At 39.2% G+C, this 17,510-nt stretch overlaps 1 protein-coding gene across 1 annotated transcript in view; it reads right to left on the reverse strand.

Moving 5' to 3' along the window:
* Positions 1–17,510, reverse strand: part of DMGDH (dimethylglycine dehydrogenase) — a 59,387-nt gene that overhangs the window by 13,680 nt on the left and 28,197 nt on the right. Inside the window, exons 10-14 of the mRNA XM_037143693.2 lie at positions 16,539–16,704; positions 15,944–16,074; positions 14,422–14,639; positions 12,988–13,145; positions 10,776–10,835 (exon numbers count right to left, since the gene is read on the reverse strand). Of these exons, the coding sequence (XP_036999588.2) occupies positions 10,776–10,835; positions 12,988–13,145; positions 14,422–14,639; positions 15,944–16,074; positions 16,539–16,704 (733 nt within the window). The remainder of the gene's footprint in view (positions 1–10,775; positions 10,836–12,987; positions 13,146–14,421; positions 14,640–15,943; positions 16,075–16,538; positions 16,705–17,510) is intronic.

Below are 17,510 nucleotides of genomic sequence, written 5' to 3' on the forward strand. Positions count from 1 at the left end.
GAATCATTAAAGATGAGCTTTCCTAGTAACTACTGCCTGCATAGCCTTTTCCAAAAGTTCTCACATTTACATTATAATTTGATCTTTGCACGAACCCATACATGGTGGATTTGGGGCCTAAAAGAAGTGAGCGAATCTGGCCAAGAAATCAAGAAACTGGTTTAGAATGACGCTCTCAGGAGCCCCAGCACCGTAACCTTCTTCTTCTGTGAGGGGCTTCCGCTGAGCCGCTAGTGCTGACACCTGCTATACCTTTGGGGCGCTGTGGCGAAGGATGAGAGCTTTACCACAAAGAGAGCTTTCAGAAGTGGGTCCTGGTGGGGGTGCTGGATGAGAGCTACTGGGGTGGGTGCCAGGGGGTGGAGGGAATAAGATGTGCTGGAAGGGGGAGCCTACCTCAACCTTTGCCAAATTCATAATCTCACCCAAGTCTAAGCAGAGACGTAAAGTATCAGATAATCACAAGAGATAGGGAAAGGAGGGGCTGGGAGGACAATCCCAGAATACATCCTTTAGAAGAGAAAAATGAAAGTGATGAATTCAGTAAAAAAGAAATAACATGAATAAATAATATTTACAGTGTATTGAACACTTGGTGCTGGACACAACACTGAGGATTGTGCACACGTGAGCTCATTTAACCCTCACGGCATTCCTATGAGATAGCTAATCTCACCTCAGTTCATGGACGAGAAAGGCCCAGCAAAAGCAAGGCTCAGTTACACAGCCACGTAGCTTAGTACCTTTAGACTTTATCCATATGTATTTTTTAATGACCGTACCTGGAGACCATCATTGGCAGACATAGCTGGGATAAATATTTTTTTTTAATTATTCCTAGGTAGCCTGAACTTATTTGAAATATATGCACTATCCAATAATATTTTTGTATTATATAAAAGGATTTGAAAGTACCCTGAAGGCTAATATTAATGAAATTTGACATCTATATGTCCCTGAATTAGGAAGTGATGTTGTCAGCAATATTATCCTCAGACATGAATGAAAACAACACTCTAACAAACAACAAAACCTAATGAAATGTAAGGAACACAGATGTCCAGCCTGGAGCAGAAGTGACCCCTGCCCCTTGACACGATCCGCCCTTCCTGAGCTGCCCTTGTGCCTGGCCTGGGGAGATATGAGGTGGAGCAATGGCATGTCATTCTCGTTTTGCTTGGCTCTCCTCCCAAGACTGTGGATTTTACTGTATTACATAGTTATTAATTATAAATGAGAGAGGAAAAAATGACTAAAAGTAAGTGCTGTGATTAAAACCAGTGCATTCAAGATGACCTGAAAGCTGAAAGACATTTCTTTAATGAGTCACTGCCAAATTAACTATAGAAATAGCTACTCATGTCTTTGAGGGACGTACATTCCTGGGACACTGAGACTATAGCTTAAAAATAGCCTTGGCTTATATTTTTTAATTTATTAATTTTAAAGAGCAATAAGATCTATTAAAACAGCCACCTGTGATACATGCTAAATCTAACACCCACATAGATGAAAACATTAAGTATATTTTAATTAAAATGTAATTACTCATTTCTTATTAGTTCTTTTAAAACCACACATATTAGCGAAAAGTATATGGAAATGAAATAAACCAGTGCATTACTGGTCCCAGTTCTCAGGGCAATGGAGAGTTCTCCGATGCAGCTAAAGTCAAATTCAGTAACGGAACCTCAGTTCTTGAACTTAATTCATTCCGAAAAGCTGTGCAAGAAGCAGTATGTTCAAAAACTGAGTCTCCTCTGTCTGTCACCTGAGAGACGAGTGACCGAGCGTACAGGCATCAGCGTGAAAGTGTTGTCTGATAGAGAACCGAGACTCAGGTTTTGTTAGACAAGCAGGACATATTTTCCGTGAACAACTTGACAGAGAACCAAACTGCTAGAGGACCAAGACATTCTAGAACCAAGGTTTGACTGGAGCAGCAGAAGGAAGGTTCTCCTACAGACAGAGTCAGGCTAGTAGGTTTCCACAGACTGGGAGAGGAATTATAAAAACCTGAGTTTTGGACTTTTTTTGTTTCATATATTTGGAGTGTATGTATATCCATTAGAAAAATGCAAGGAAGTCATCCGTTTGATATAATTTTTGGCCCAAATCCCTTTAACTTAAACAGCAAGAGGTTCCAAAGGCATAGAACAATTGCCGCAACATCCTGGCTCCCAAGAAAGCCCCCCTTAGAAACCAGGCGCAGCACTGGGAGTGGAATTTTGCTCCTAGTTTTACAGATGGAAGAGAGCCCCCATTGCACGTGTTCTTCATGACTTTTGCTAGGTTCACTGTCGAGAATATTTACTTTTCGACGTTTGAGTCTAATGATTCAAACAAGAACAGCACAATGGACTTGTGGCTTTGTCTGATGTACATCCATGTTTAACTGCATCAGCGACATTACGTGATAGAGTTTTCATAATAGTTTTCATCTCTCTAGACTAAAGTGAGAAACACCCACTTAGTGTTTTTAGTATAGCACTCAAGTCTAAATGCAAAGTAAATAATTATTAAAGAAAATGAGAAAACATGAAGAAATTAAGTCTGACCAGGGACCTAAGATCTTTCTTGCTGGGGCCTTCAAAAAACTGAAAGAACTTTATCTACAGCTCTTTCTTTTAAGTTTAAAAGATTTTAGAGTCAGTTCAATCAGATGGAAGGGAACTAACATTTATAAATGTACCAAATGTTCTTTATCTCATATAATACTTATAGCAAACTTACAAGATGGATAGTTTCTTTGTTTTAGAGATGAGGAAATTGAAGTGCTTACAGGTAAAGCAACTTGTTTAGTTTTGGAACCAGTAAGTGGAAGATACATGATTCAAACTGTCCAACAGGTACTTACAAAGCCCCTAGTAATTATCATACAGTTCTAGCCCTAAGGATTTTTGGCCCCTGTCCTCAGGGGGCTCACAGTCTAGTGGAGGAAGCCTCCAGTCTTATGGGGTACAACAAGTACCTCACTAGTAAGTACAGGGTGCTATAGAAGAGGTGCTCCCAACACACCGCTAGCTTTAATTACCACCTTTTATATGAATCATCCAAATCCGTACTTTTGGACAAGAGGTCTCCAAAACCATATGCTCAGATGCTGCCTGAGACTCTCCACTTGGCTGTCCCAGACCTACAACCAAGATTGCTCTATCCAGCAAGGCTTTCATTTAGAATAGAAGGACAGATAAAGTGCTTCTCAGATAAGGTCAAATTCAAGAAGTTCATCATCACCAAGCCCTTATTATATGAAATGTTAAAGGGACTTATCTAAGAAAAAGAAGTTAAAAAAACATGAACAGTGAAAGGACAGCAAACTCAGTTATTAACAACCACACCTAAAACAAAAGCAAACTAAAAGGACAGCTAGATCAGGAGTGGAAACATAGAAATGAAGATCTCAAGGAGGGTTAGCAACAGGGGAGTGGGAAGAGGAGAAGAGGGGAGAAGGTACGGAAAATAAGTAGCATAGACGGTAGATAGAAAATAGATGGGGGGCAAGAATAGTAGGGGAAATATAGAATCTAAGGAACTTGAGACACATGGTCATAAACTAAATGGGGGGTAATGGTGGGGACGAGGGGGTAAGGTGGAGGGGAATGAAGGAGGGAATAGAACAACTGTAATGGCATAATCAATAAAAAGAAATAAAATTAAATTAAAAAAAAATTACCACCAGTTCCACAGAAGGGGGGATAGAATGCATTCACCCGCAGACTAGCCAAAATGGGTCATACGGCTACTGACTCACTGCCAGTCCACTCAGATTCTATAGCACCAGCCTCTGATAAGTCTACCTGTTTCTCCGCTTTCCTGTTTACTCCTAGGGCCACAGCAAGCACGAGGTTAAAAAAAACTAAGACAGTGGTTCTCAATCTTCACTGCATAACAAAACCAAGAATCCTACACCTTATTATCACCCACCCCCCTATGCCCAACCAGTTGATTGGGGTAGGTCAGGGTTCTCAAACTTGAGTGTGAGTCAGAATCTCCTCTCATAGATACAGAGAACAGACTGATAGTTGCCAGAGGAAGGGGGTGAGGGACTGGGTAAAAAAGGTGAAAGGTTTGAGAAGTACAGGTTGGTAGTTACAAAACAGGGGTGTACAGTGCAGCACAGAAAATATAGTCAATAATGTAATAACCATGTATGGTGCTAATATTATAATAACTATGTATGGTACTAGAAATATCATGGGAAACACTTTGTAAAGTATATGATTGTCTCACCACTATGCTGTACATCTGAAACTAATACAAAATAATATTGAATGTAAAGTGTAATTGAAGCAATTCATTTTTAAATAAAAGTCTCCTGGAGGACTTATTAACTGACTGTTTGGCCCCCAGTTTCTGATTTTGGGGTCTGGGAAGGGAACTCAATACCTTGCATTTCTGACAGACCCCAAGGGAACACTGATGTGCTAGTCTGTGAGCCATACTTTGAGAATCCTAGGACACAGCATCAGTAATTTTTTGAAAGTTCTTCAAGATAGAAAAGTTCGGCCAGTTGAAAATCATTGATTTGAAAAAAATCATTCTCAATCTTTCCTGGAATCATCTGGGGAATTAAAAAAAAAAAAGTACTGATGCCTGAGTCATTACTCCCAAGACTCTTTTTAAATTGATCTGGGATGCGGCCTGAACCTCAAGATTTTTTAAAGCATCATAAAAAAAAGTTGAAGAAGATACAAGTAAGTGAAAATGTATATTGTGCTTATGGATAGGAGGAATTAACATCATTAAAATGTTCATACTGTCCTGACCAGTGTGGCTCAGTTGGTTGGGTGTCGTCCTGCAAAGGCAAAGGTCGCTGGTTGGACTGCTGGTCAAGGCAATGCCTAGGTTATGGGCTCAGTCCCCAGACAGGGCATGTATGAGGGACAACTCATCAATGTTTCTCTCTCACATGGATGTTTCTCTTCCTCTGCTTCTCTCTCCCTTCCCCTCTCTCTAAAAATAAATAAATAAATAAATAATTTTAAAAATGTTCATACTACCCAAAATAATCTACAGGTTCAACATAATTCCTATTAACAAGATACCAATGGTATATTTCACAGAACTGGAACAAATATTCCAAAAATTTATATGGAACCACAAAGATCCAGAATAGCCACAGCAATCTTAAGAAAGAAGAACAAAGTTGGAGAAATCATGTTACTGGATATCAAAGTATACTATAAGGCCATAGTAATCAAAACAGCATGGTACTGGAATAAAGACAGACATATAGATCAATGGAACAGAATAGATAGCCCAGAGATAAACCAATGCTTTTATAGTCAAATAATATTTGACAGGGGATGCAAAAACACATAATGGGGTAAAGATGATCTATTCATTCAATGGTGTTGGGAAAATTGGACAGATATGTGCAAAAAAATGAAGCTAGACCACCTTCTTACCCCACACACAAGAATAAACTCAAAATGGATTAAAGACTTAAAGACTCAAAACCACAAAACTAGAAAAAACATAGGAGTAAAATCTCAGACATTTCTCATAGCAATATTTTTTTCTGCTATGTTGCTGCAGGCAAGAGGAACAAAAGGAAAAAATAAACAAATGGTACTACATCTAATTAAAAAGTTTTACACAGCAAGGGAAATCATCAACAAAATTAAAAAGACAACCCAATGAATGGGGGAACATATTCATCAATGACACAAATGATTAGGGATTAATATCCAAAATTTATGAAGAGTTTACAAAACTAAAATACCAAAAAAACCCCAAACACTCCAATTAAAAAACGGGCAAAGGACCTGAACAGACACTTCTCCAAAGAGGACATACAGAGGGCCATTAGACATATGAAAAGATGCTCAGCATCACTAATCATCAGAGAATGCACATTAAAACCACAATGAGATATCACTTCTTACCTGTCAGAATAGCTGTAATCAATAAATCAACAAACAAGTGCTGGCGAGGGTGTGGAGAAATGGGAACCATCATTCACTATTAGTGGGAATGCAGAATGGTGCAGCTACTATAAAAAGTGGTATGGAATTTCCAAAAAAAAAAAAAAAAAATGGAACTGCCTTATGACCCAGCAATTCCACCTCTGGGAAGATATCTGAAGAAACTTGAAATACTTATTTGAAAGAACATACACATTCCTATGTTCATTGCAGTGTTATTCACATTAGCTAAGATTTGGAAGTAGCCCAAGTGCCCATCAGTAGATAAAAAAGCTGTAGTGTATTTACACAACAAAATATTACTTGGTCAGAAAAGAGAATGAAATCTTACCCTTTGTAACAGCATGGATGGACCTGGAGAGTATCATGCTAAGTGAAATAAGCCAGTCAGAGAAAGATAAGTACCATATAATTTCATTTATATGTGGAATCTAATAACAAAATAAATAAACAAGCAAAATAGAAACAGACTCCTGGATACAGAGGACAGACTGACAGCTCTCAGAGGGGAGGGTGATTAGGGGCTGACTGAAAAAAGTGAAGGGATTAGGAAATTAAATGAATTTTTTTAATATAAAAAAGAATACTCTGCTGAACATAGTGTGTGGAACATTGGTAGCTTCTTTGAAATATTATTATAATGCCCTTTACTGAGGGTGGATGGTGGAAAATATTATTTTCAAGTGGAAAGAAAAAGCACTGTATGATTTAAAAGAAATATACTCCAGATGATTCTACTGCAGCCACAACTGAGAGTCACTGAAAATTTACTGCCTCTTCGATTCCTACCACTCCTTACCTAAAATCTCCCCCACAGAGATGGGTATTTTACCACCACAGCATAATAGAAATTTGTTTCTAACTTGTCTGTCAACAATGATTAAATTCCACTTGGATGTTTTAAAACTGCTAATATTTATTGAATACATGGGGTGTAGTAGGCCTGGTAATAAGCTCTTTGCTACAGTACTGCCTTTTGTTTTGTTTCATTTCTATGCTTTACATAATTTTCCCTCAAAGAGAGATCCTGTATTTTCTAGAATCAACATTGTTTTCTGGTTTGTGATTACTATATATTACATTTTATTTCATTTCTACTGGTTAGAACCCCAAGTCAGTAAGAGAGAGGGAGAGCAAGAAGGCAATAGGTGACCTTACAGATAAAAATATTCTGATCTGCTTAAACACCTTACACTTAGGTCTTGATTCTCTGTGAATCTTGGCCAAGATTCTCTGGAAATGCACAAATATTCAGTCATTCCAAGAGAAAAATTCCAAGAATACATATGACTCAATCTTAAGGCAGTTAATTTTCCTTTTGCTCTTGATTAGTACACTTTTTTCATTTCCGACAGAGAAATAAATGCCACCATTTTCCCCAAAAGTAACTTCCTTTGGAACGAATTCTAATGACAGTAACAACAATGATATGAATTTTTCAGGTAAAGGGCTTCTAGCTGAGGAAATTTAAAAGTGCATACAAGTATTCAATTATTTCTACCTGCATAACAGTTGTGGTTAACGCTCCCTCTCGGGCCCTCTGCTCCCTCTCCACGAGATGGCACTGTTCTGTGCTGCCAAACAAAGCGCCCCTCCCCCCGCCCCACCAATGGACAGTGTTTTCATAATGAATGTTAAAAATGTTTCTTACATCTTTGGTTCCTTAAATACCATCTGTTTCAAGTTGCATGAGATCTGAGAGCCACCAGGAGTTCTGTCTTTAACTTTGAGACTTGTGGTCCAGTGAGGTGTCTAATAAATGTCGACTTAATAAATGTCGACTCCATAGATAAATTGTAATGCTGCCAGGAACACTGAAGCTCAAACAGCTCTAAGAATTAAGCAAGGCAAGTGTCTTCACACCATCTTCCTTTGCCGTCTAAGACTCCCTCAATATTTCACTTTCTTTTCCCCACTTTTGTAAGAGTTTCACAAAAACTCAGTTCACCCTAACAAAGTATAATGGTCCATCTATCTCCTCACTCACCTATTTTCCTTCTTAAATGGGCAAAGAAGCTATCCAATCCTACCACAAATCACAGAATTTGTTATAACAAAAATGATTATGGGCGGCATCAATTAGTGACGTTGAGTCCATGTAAATTCTATGATATATGTTCCCAGGAAAAGGAATTCCTGGGCAGCTATTCAAGACTGATAAGCTCTCTAGGGGAAGGGAGCTTGCTGGGGAGAGGGCTGGGTGAGAAGGCACTACAGTGAGGTCAGAGCTCAACCAGGGCCAAGCCTGCTGACTGCACCCAGGTCTCTCTGCCTCTCTGTGCTCTAGTTTCCTCGCCCTCCAACGAGAACGTGGTGCTGGGTGATCGATCTCCAGGGGCCCTCCTGGCTGGGACACCATTGCATCTCTATGTCTTCCTTAGTATTATGGCTCATTGACAATCATGGAAATGCTAAAGGGCCAAGCAGCGAGCTCTACACAGAGGCATACCTGGTTTTATTGCTGTTCACTTTATTGCACTTCACAGATGTGTTTTTTACAAATGGAAGGCAAGGCTCTCCACCAGCAGAAATGTTACACCTCTCTTTATTGCAATACTCGAGTATCAAGGCCTTGCCTTCAACTGGTAAAACAAACAAACAAACAACACCCTCCCCCAAACTACCCCCCTCAACAACATAACATCTGTGAAGAGCAATAAAACAAAGAGTAATAAAACCTGGTATGAATGTAGGATGTAAACAAAGTTGATCCAACCTATTCACGTGCCTTGGAAATTAGCAAACATCACTGTGGCCAGGTTGACACCCACTAACCACCTGAGTCAATACAATGGAAAAAGACTGGCTCAGGCGGGTCCGAGTCCTTATGCTCCTAGACTTTCACCTGGTGAAAGCATTAGAAATTAACTTTGTGACACCAGAATGAGGAGCCACAATTCAGAAATCATAAAAACACTCCATAAATCAAAATCATTATCTGTTAAATAATTAACTAAATTCTGGGCCGAGCTTTGATTATTGAAATAATTTAGAGGGACTAATAAATACACAATCCACACCTGCTTATAGCCATAAAGGGAGCTTTAAAATCCATTTTCAAAGAGATAATTTATCTGTGCTTTATTCCCAAACAATAATACCCAAACACTGAAGCAAAACACACAATTATCTATTTACCTATTGGTGACCAACAACAGAACTTTAGTGCTTTCAAGATCCAGGCCATTTTTATCCTTATTTTAAACATCTAAACTAAGATTTCTGTTATCAGAAGGAGCAATCTGCTGCTAGGGTCTGCTTGAATTCCAAGCACCTGCTTCCTCTGGTCTGGAGGCAGATGGTAGCTCATAAAAATAAAAGCCAGGGAGAACATGCACAGAAAGATATTCCCTTTAAAACCCTTTAGGAGAAGGCTCTTTTTCCTAAAATCTAATACTGTAAATATACATGTTTATGTTACTAGCTTAGCTCAGAATTTGGGAACTGATGCAGAGACATTAAAAAAGTTTCCTTAGCCTGATTCATATGCATGTGCTCACATATTTCCATAGGATGGGAAAACGGCCTTTACTTTAACTTATTAGCACCTAAGGCAGGACAGTTTGTTCTTGGAACTCTCACAAGAATCCTGAACAGCAGCAGCTGCTGTTCTAACCTATAACCCAACCTCAACTTTACCAAGTCCTTTTATAGTAACCAAGACACTGCTTAACGGGTGTGAGTCAGCTGGAGCTGCTCTAGCAGAGGACCACAGGCTGGGTGGCTTAAACAACAGGAATTCATTTCTTGCAGTTCTGGAGTCTAGCAAGTCCAAGATCAAGGTGCTGGCTGATTTGGTCCCCCTATAAGTGTCCTCTTCCTGGCTTGCCCTCTCGCTGTGTCCTCACATGTACAGAGAGCGAGCTTCTGGTCTCTCTTCCTCTTCTCATAAGAACACAAATTCCCAAATGGGGAGCCCACAATTACCTCACAAAGGCTCCTCCTCTAAATAGCATCACATTATGGGGCTAAGGGCTTCAACATGTGAATCTTGGAGGGACATAACATTCTGCCCATAACAATGAGATGTCTTCCAATACATATTTATTGGCTTGAATAGATGAGCTAAGCTGTAATAAGTTGGCCTTAATATGCTTTTCCACAATAATTATGTAGGGTGGTGCTTCTCAAACTTTAGGTGGGTCAGAATCTCCTGCAGCTTGGTAAAAGAGATTTCTTGGCCTGACCCCTCGAGATTCTGATTTAGTAGGTCTAGGGAAGAACCTGAGAAACTGCATTTCTAACAAGTTCCCAGATGATGCTGATGTGTCCCTGTCTGAGAATTGCACTTTGAAAACCACTGATGTACAAGTTCCCTTTAGAATGTTGATATCAGTTATGAGTCTTTGGGCCTGTACTGGCTTCCCAGTAAATACCTATTTTAGGCTGAACACATTCGAAATGTGCCATTTGCTTATACTCAGGTGTTGTGGTTACATACAAAGATGCTTAACAAGCAGATGGAAGATCAGCTGAGGCAAGGCTGCTCCATCCTAGGGAGAGTCAATGGGTATGTCTGACTAGCTGACCTGTGGCTTCACAAGACACCAGGTTTTACAAAAATGTCTGCTGACCTCTTATCCTCACTTATTTTTATCTCAGAATGTAGATTTTGTCTTTCAAGTTGCTTGGTTCAGCTATATTACCTCTACAAATACACTGCAAAAGGTTGAACAGATAGCCAATTTTGGAAAAAGCACTATATGGAGCACTTGAGCAACAATTAGCATATCTGTTCAACTCCTTTGTCCTGTAATCACATGGTTACATTTTAAAGCAAGGCTCTCCCATGAAACAGGATAATTTTAAGATTTACTTCAAGTACCTTTTGGAATGTAAACATACCTTATTTAGCTTTACAAAATATTCCAGTCCAGCTTCCAAGGGATTTGTATCACAATTCATCTAAAAGGGAAGCAAACATTTTAAATCTTAGATGAGTGCCAATCATTTCAGTAACTTTCATGTATTTTTTGGAAAGAATATTTTTTAATTTTGAATATAAATTGTGAAAAAAATCATAGACCGGTCTTTAAAGTGATTTTTTAAATCTAAAATTCAAATGTACCCTTTTAGTTATTATTTAAATAGCAAACTAGAAACTAAAATTCACAGTTTATGTCCATGACTTTTATCGTAATAAATACCTGAGGAATACCACAACACAGTGTTCCTTCCAGAAACAAGATTTTCATATGTTTTTATGTAGTAATTTTGTGTAATTAGGTTTTGAAAAAGTTATGAAGTAATTTACTTATTTTACAATTAGCCAGGAGTCAGGATAAGCAAAGGAGAAAGCAGATGGTAGGAAAATGACTTCTACAGAGTTCAGAGACAGAGAAAAGAGAAAAATAGAGGTTGAATCTCAATCTTTCCAAATACAGGTGAGTTATTACAATATACTTCAAATCAGAACTAATGCCACTACTTGGGATTAGACTTGAAGTTAATGGTTTTTGTTTGTTTGTTTTGTTGCTATTGGTCTCTGTTGCTCCAAGAGAACTTGTCTAAACCCCATAAAGAGTAGCTAAATTTCTTTAAAAAGATAACACAACAATGGTATAAACCAGATGAGTAATATAAACTTGTTTCACATAATATAAAATTTGGCTTCATATTTTCTAATTAATTTGAGCAACTCTAAAATTATTTTGTATCTGTTCAAGGTTTCAGAATTTCTCTGAGAAAAAAATTAAAACAAAGCCCAGAAGATTGATTGCTGTAATAACACTAGAGGGCGTGCTGGCACTGCTGGGAAACCAAGGGACCTGGGAGGGGAAAAGCTCTAAAGAGGACCACTTCCTGAGGGTGCAGAAATGCCTAACTCCAAAGGTTGCTTCTCCTGCTTCATTCCTGGGGAGCAGGGTGGGGACAGAACTTTCCCTGTTTCCCTCCCTGCTGCAACCTTATCTGAAGGCTGGGAGTCCCTTCACAGAGCATTTCTCCTGCAAAATGACGGCCTGTCCCAGGGCCCTTGCTCTTACAGTGGTACCAGGAGGCTGTCCTCTCTACCTCTAAGTCCACTTACTTCTGCCTACAGTTTAAAGGCCCAAGGGGCCCTGTGTCAGCTTTCAAACTTACTCTGCCCTCCAGTTAAATTCGGGACTTTGTAGACTACCTAATGTCTATAGCTCTGTTGGAAAAAAGATTGTCTCTATTTATAGGAGAGCAAACAGAGGCTTTTGAGAGTTAAGGTCGCCTATGTGGTAGAGGATAAACTCAAACCCAAGAGACCCCCCTCTACCGTCCATTTTTCACCGCTATCACTCATCTCACCTCTCAAGCCTAAAACCTCAGTCTTCTAAGAAAAAACAAGGAATCTGAAAAAACTAAGGGGTCCAGAGATAGCCTGCCACATGGGAGCTAAAATAGGAGAACAGAGTTTGAGCCAGTCTGGCCACTTCATAGAACTTGGACCAAGTTGTTTACTGTTTCTGAGTATGATGTGGGCAGAATTCGGATAATGCAGATACCCTGACTCCCAACCCCTTGTCCCAGAATCACCAACAATCAGAGAGCTGAGAAGGTAAGTGAAATCATGCATATGAAACAGCGTGTAACGAGACAAATAGAAATCCTTCGCTCCCATTATTAATGGTAAAAGTAGGCTAGACCACACATCCTAGACCATCAACTGTGCTCCTCAGAAAGATGCCTTTTGTTGTTACAGAAAATGAGAATGGGAAAAATGACAGAGGAGGAAGAATTTGAAAGGTGGGGGGACAGGCTCCCTCAGAGCAGCCACAGCCCACACACAGCCAGAGATGGGCGTCCAGGGCTCTTGGCCAACAGGAGGGATTGGGCAGAATAACCATTATGTCATCATTCCACTACACTTTCAACTGAGCAATTGAAAAGAAAAACCTCTGCCCTGATTAAATAAAGTTACCTAGTAATAAATAATTTCTCATTTCTCTTACAGTCAGAACCAATGTAAAAGCAGTAAAAACTACCACTTATAAAAATAAAGAATGGAAAAAAACAAAACAAAACAAGCCCTCATACAAAAATCAGATGCAATAAACAAAATTTTAATGAAGATGCTAGCATTTCAAACCTCTGACCCCCAGGCTCGGAAAGCTTTCTCCAGTCTTAAGGCATTCATGGCATATGTTCCGAAATTGTCGATTCCCTCCTCCTGGCCTGCATCCATGATGATGCGATACAGTGCTACAGAATCTTCTCGTCTGTGGTACAGCTCCCAGCCCAGCTCACCTAAAATAAACCCACAAGTGCCACATCAGATAGGAACGGCGGCCACTAGGTTTAATATGCATTAGCTAAAAACCATAAATAAATGGAGAGATTTCACTTACGCAACATAGACACTGCTGAATTTTAAAAGACCAGTTCACTAAAAAAAAAGTTGCAACAAAACCCCCTGCAAAGAAACCTGCCACATCACAGATGTGTTAGTACCCAATCCTGTCTCTCACACAGGGGGCGCTATTCTAGGACCTTCTTCACATGACATGGAGAGACTTTAATGTAGCAGCTAATCTTGACCCCAGATCTCAGCTTTATAATGTTGAGTAATTAGCATGGCACAGTTTATCCAGCTGCCTCTTAATCACAAGGTTTTAAAAAATAAACAATTATCATTTATTTAAATGGTCCTCATTGTGGTCTTCATAGTCTCTAATGCCCCATACTCCGCACCCTATCTTCCCCACCTGGTCATTCATTTCACCATTACAGCTGTAGGTAAAAATGGAGGAAATGAAACCCAAACCAGTCTGCTTACTTTTTAATCTGCTTGTGCCTTGTTCTGGTCACCATCTGGTGAAGGTTAGCAGGGAGGGTGTGGGAGAAAGGTACATGGACTCCGGAGAAGGGCGGAGGGCTTTACACTGTGTGTTCCCCTGGTCCCCCAGTGTCCAGGGCTGGTGGAAACATGTTTTTCCAGGACAGCACCAGAGCATGGGCAGCAGGTAGCTGAACAAGTGCCTGGGCACCAAGTGCTCCTGGGAAGGGACGAGGAGGTCTGGAGGAAGTTAGAGGCGAACCCCCAGCTCAACAGGGAGTTAAAGAGCATTCATTCAACTGTCTTGAACACCCACTATGTGCAGGGTTAGGTGCTATATGAAGACTTCCCTAATGCACTTTTAGTCTAGAAAGAAAGCTAGAGAGCAGGAATGCTGTAAGAGAGGTGCCTGATATATTCAAGATGGGAGATGGCCTATGGGAGGTGATCTTAAATGTTCCCAGGTGGAGTCAGCTGGCCCTCCCTATATCCCAGCAGCTGTCTCCCCTTCTCTTACCTTCCCTTACAAACGGTAGGCAGCTATAGCATAATTGAAAATCTGTGGAATGACTTTCTCAGACTAACAAGTGAATAGACCAAATTGTCATAAAAGTTGGGCAGGAGAAAACTTCCTCCAAAATTACACTATGAAAGATGGGGGGGTGGGTTGGTGGAGAGGTGGGGGAAGTGCATTCTTAGTAGCTTTGTTTATACTTTAGAGACTCTAGGTTATTTTCTGATTCTTACCAGTGTAAGATATTCTAATAGCAGTGACGGGAATATTGGAAAGCTTTAAAGATTTGGTTTGAAGAAACTTGAAAACGTCATCACTAAGATCTTCAGAGGTCAGCTTCTGAAGGACCTTTCTTGCGTGCGGTCCTGCAACTCCGAGAACTCCAAGCTCATCAGTTATATTTTTAATTTCAACATTATATCCACCTTTGGCTGCCTCTTCTTCAATCCATCTGCATTTGAGTCATAAGTATTGTGTTAAATTTTGCTTAAATAATGCATGTTATAACATATTATTTCCCCAAAGATGTACTCTGTGTTTAGAATTACCAGAAAGTCCCCAGAATGTTGTTTCATATAATCACCTAATTTTCAAATTTGAAGAAACTGAGTCCCAGAGATGTTAGGTGACTCTTTATAAAGCACCCCCTTCTATAAATTGGGGATAATTTTTCACAGCATAGGAGGATCCATCAATTTAAATGAGCTCTGCCACACAATTATTTTAAATAGTGACAGCCCTATTGCATTTAAAATAATGACTCAATCTTCAAAAATTAATTTAAACCCAAATTTTCTCTAATACCTGTACACAGAAGGCATATCCGTGCTGCTAAAAGTCAACAATGTGCCTGCTAGCAGATACAGAATTGCTTTGACAATCACAAGGAAAATATAAAAACTCTAAAGAATGGTTTAAATTTCTGTCTTGATGCATCATTGGGACCCAGTTATAGAATTCGTTGATTATTTATTGAGCAGTCCCTAGAACTACACAAGTCTATCATAAAATAATCATCAAAGCTAAGCTACTAAAATGGTTCCCGATACAACTTGCATTGGAGGATACAATTTGCGTAATTTTACAACTATAGTGAGAATCTACCTGTCAGAGTCAAGACTTCTCCTGCCCAACTTTTATGGCAATTCTGTCCATTCACTCCTAGCCTGACATTTATTAAACTATAATATTCCAAATATTTTTGGAATACTAGAGTAAAGACTACAGATTTTACAATAGATTAAATAGGAGACTAAAGATCAATGTGAAGGACTGACTTGGCAGGTCAACCATTTGGATCCGGCTGTGGGCCAGAGAGCATGAAGCTTGAATAGGGGAGAAGGTTACTGACTGTGAGCATCACAGGCAAAAAAACTGGCTTCAGCACATTCTGTAACCCAAACTTCAGTTTCCTCAACTGAAAACAGGAATAGTATATTCTATGCAAATATATATCTATTAAGAGAATTAATTAAGATAATATGTAAAAAGAATTCTGACACATTGATGATGCCTAATAAATGGGAGTTGATATTATTAGAATCAGTACACCTTGTAGAAGGATTACCTTTTGGAGGTAGGCAGGGACAGGGTCCCCCACTTTAAATAATTTCCTATAAAGACATGAAGTTTATTTGAAACAATAAGGTTTAAGAATTAAAGTTATACTTTCAACTACTGGTAACAGAAAAACTCAGCTTAAGATTGAGTCAATGTTTAATCCATATAAAAATCTCTTACTAGGTGTGTGCTCACCTGAGATCGTGAAGTTCTGATCCAGAGCCAGTTATTAACAGAAATTCCCCAGGAGACTGGTGAGAAACAGTCAACTCAGCGTACACTCGACCTTTTGGGGTTAACATGTGACTTATGTTTGTAAAACCCACCTACACGAAAGAATTTAAAATGATTTCAGGATGAAACAAAAATCTTATGTATCCTTTTAAAACAACATGGATACAAAAATGTGGGTGTCAACAATGAAAAACATCTGAATCTTATCACTTATACCAATTGTATGAATCATTTGTAAACCTAAACCCAAGATAAATTTTGAAGTTCTCAGTTTACATTACAATTATTTGTCATAAAAATTGTACCTCAGTCAATGTTTTAACACCCACAGACACAATTAGGCAGAGTCATAGGGTCCTTGGATTCATTCAACAAAATTTAAATTTAAAAATTAGCTAGAATACTCTTGACCATTGAAGAGTTCTAGTGTTCATACAGAAATCTTTAGGTGGACTAAAATAACACATTGGGGTTTTGTTTTGTTTTTGTTTTTTTAATGAGAGGAGAGTTCAGTGGGCCATGATCCTGGACCTTGTACCATTCTAAGGTTATGTACCTTTGGAATGACATTTGCGAAGAGATGGTCCAACAGTCTCATAGAATCTTGGCCTTTGATGTTAAACTTGCCAAACGGCGACAGGTCAATCACCCCTACTCTTTGCATAACCTGTTGATACTCAGAGCCCACAGGCTCAAACCAGTTTGTGCGGCGAAAACTTGGCCTGAAACACAGTTTGTGATAAAACAACTGTCATTCGTTTTCAGAAAATTATAGAATAAGGATATTTTAATAAACCCCATTCATCTCGTAAATCCCATTTGGAAAAAGAATACAACATAAAATTCTGGTCTGTGAATAAAATGTATATGTTGGAATCTGATTTTTTAAAGTTACTCATATGTCCCTTTGATCCATTTCATAGTGAATAAAGTGTTCGTTAACTAGAAAATAAGGTAGCAGTCATGGGCTCCCAGACCTGGAAGAGAGCTCGGAAGCCAACCAGTCCTGGGGTTTTGAACCTGACTGCATAGGAGAGTCCCCGAAGGAGCATTTACAAGGAGCAATTTTTTGGATCCAATTAAATCAGAATATGTGGGGGTGGAGCTGTGTCATCCAGTGCTTCTCAGACATTAATGCAAATACGAATCACTTGCACTTGTTAAAATACAGACTCTGATGCAACAGGTCTGGGGTCGGGCCCCGATTCTGCATTTTAACAGGCTCCACACCTGGGCTAAGCAAGGATCTGATCCAACATCTTCATTTTTTTTTTTAGAAAAAAGACACAAAGTGACTCCCAAGGACTTTGCATTATTGAATTACAGAGCTGGACCTGGAACAAAGGTCTCCTGATTCATTGTGCAGGATCCTTCCTACTTTACGGTGTGGACTTTCTAATGTGGTATTTTAACTTCAGAGTAGGCTGCTAAGTCTGCAAAATGAGTTTTCAGTAGTTTAATTATTAAAATAGCAGAAGAAACAGGCCAGATCCAAACAGTACAAGGTGAAGAATAGATCTGGCATTTA

This window comes from Artibeus jamaicensis, unplaced genomic scaffold (genome assembly GCF_021234435.1).
Source record: "Artibeus jamaicensis isolate MK-2021 breed Jamaican fruit bat unplaced genomic scaffold, CSHL_Jam_final contig_373, whole genome shotgun sequence".
NCBI classification, from domain to species: Eukaryota; Metazoa; Chordata; class Mammalia; order Chiroptera; family Phyllostomidae; genus Artibeus; species Artibeus jamaicensis.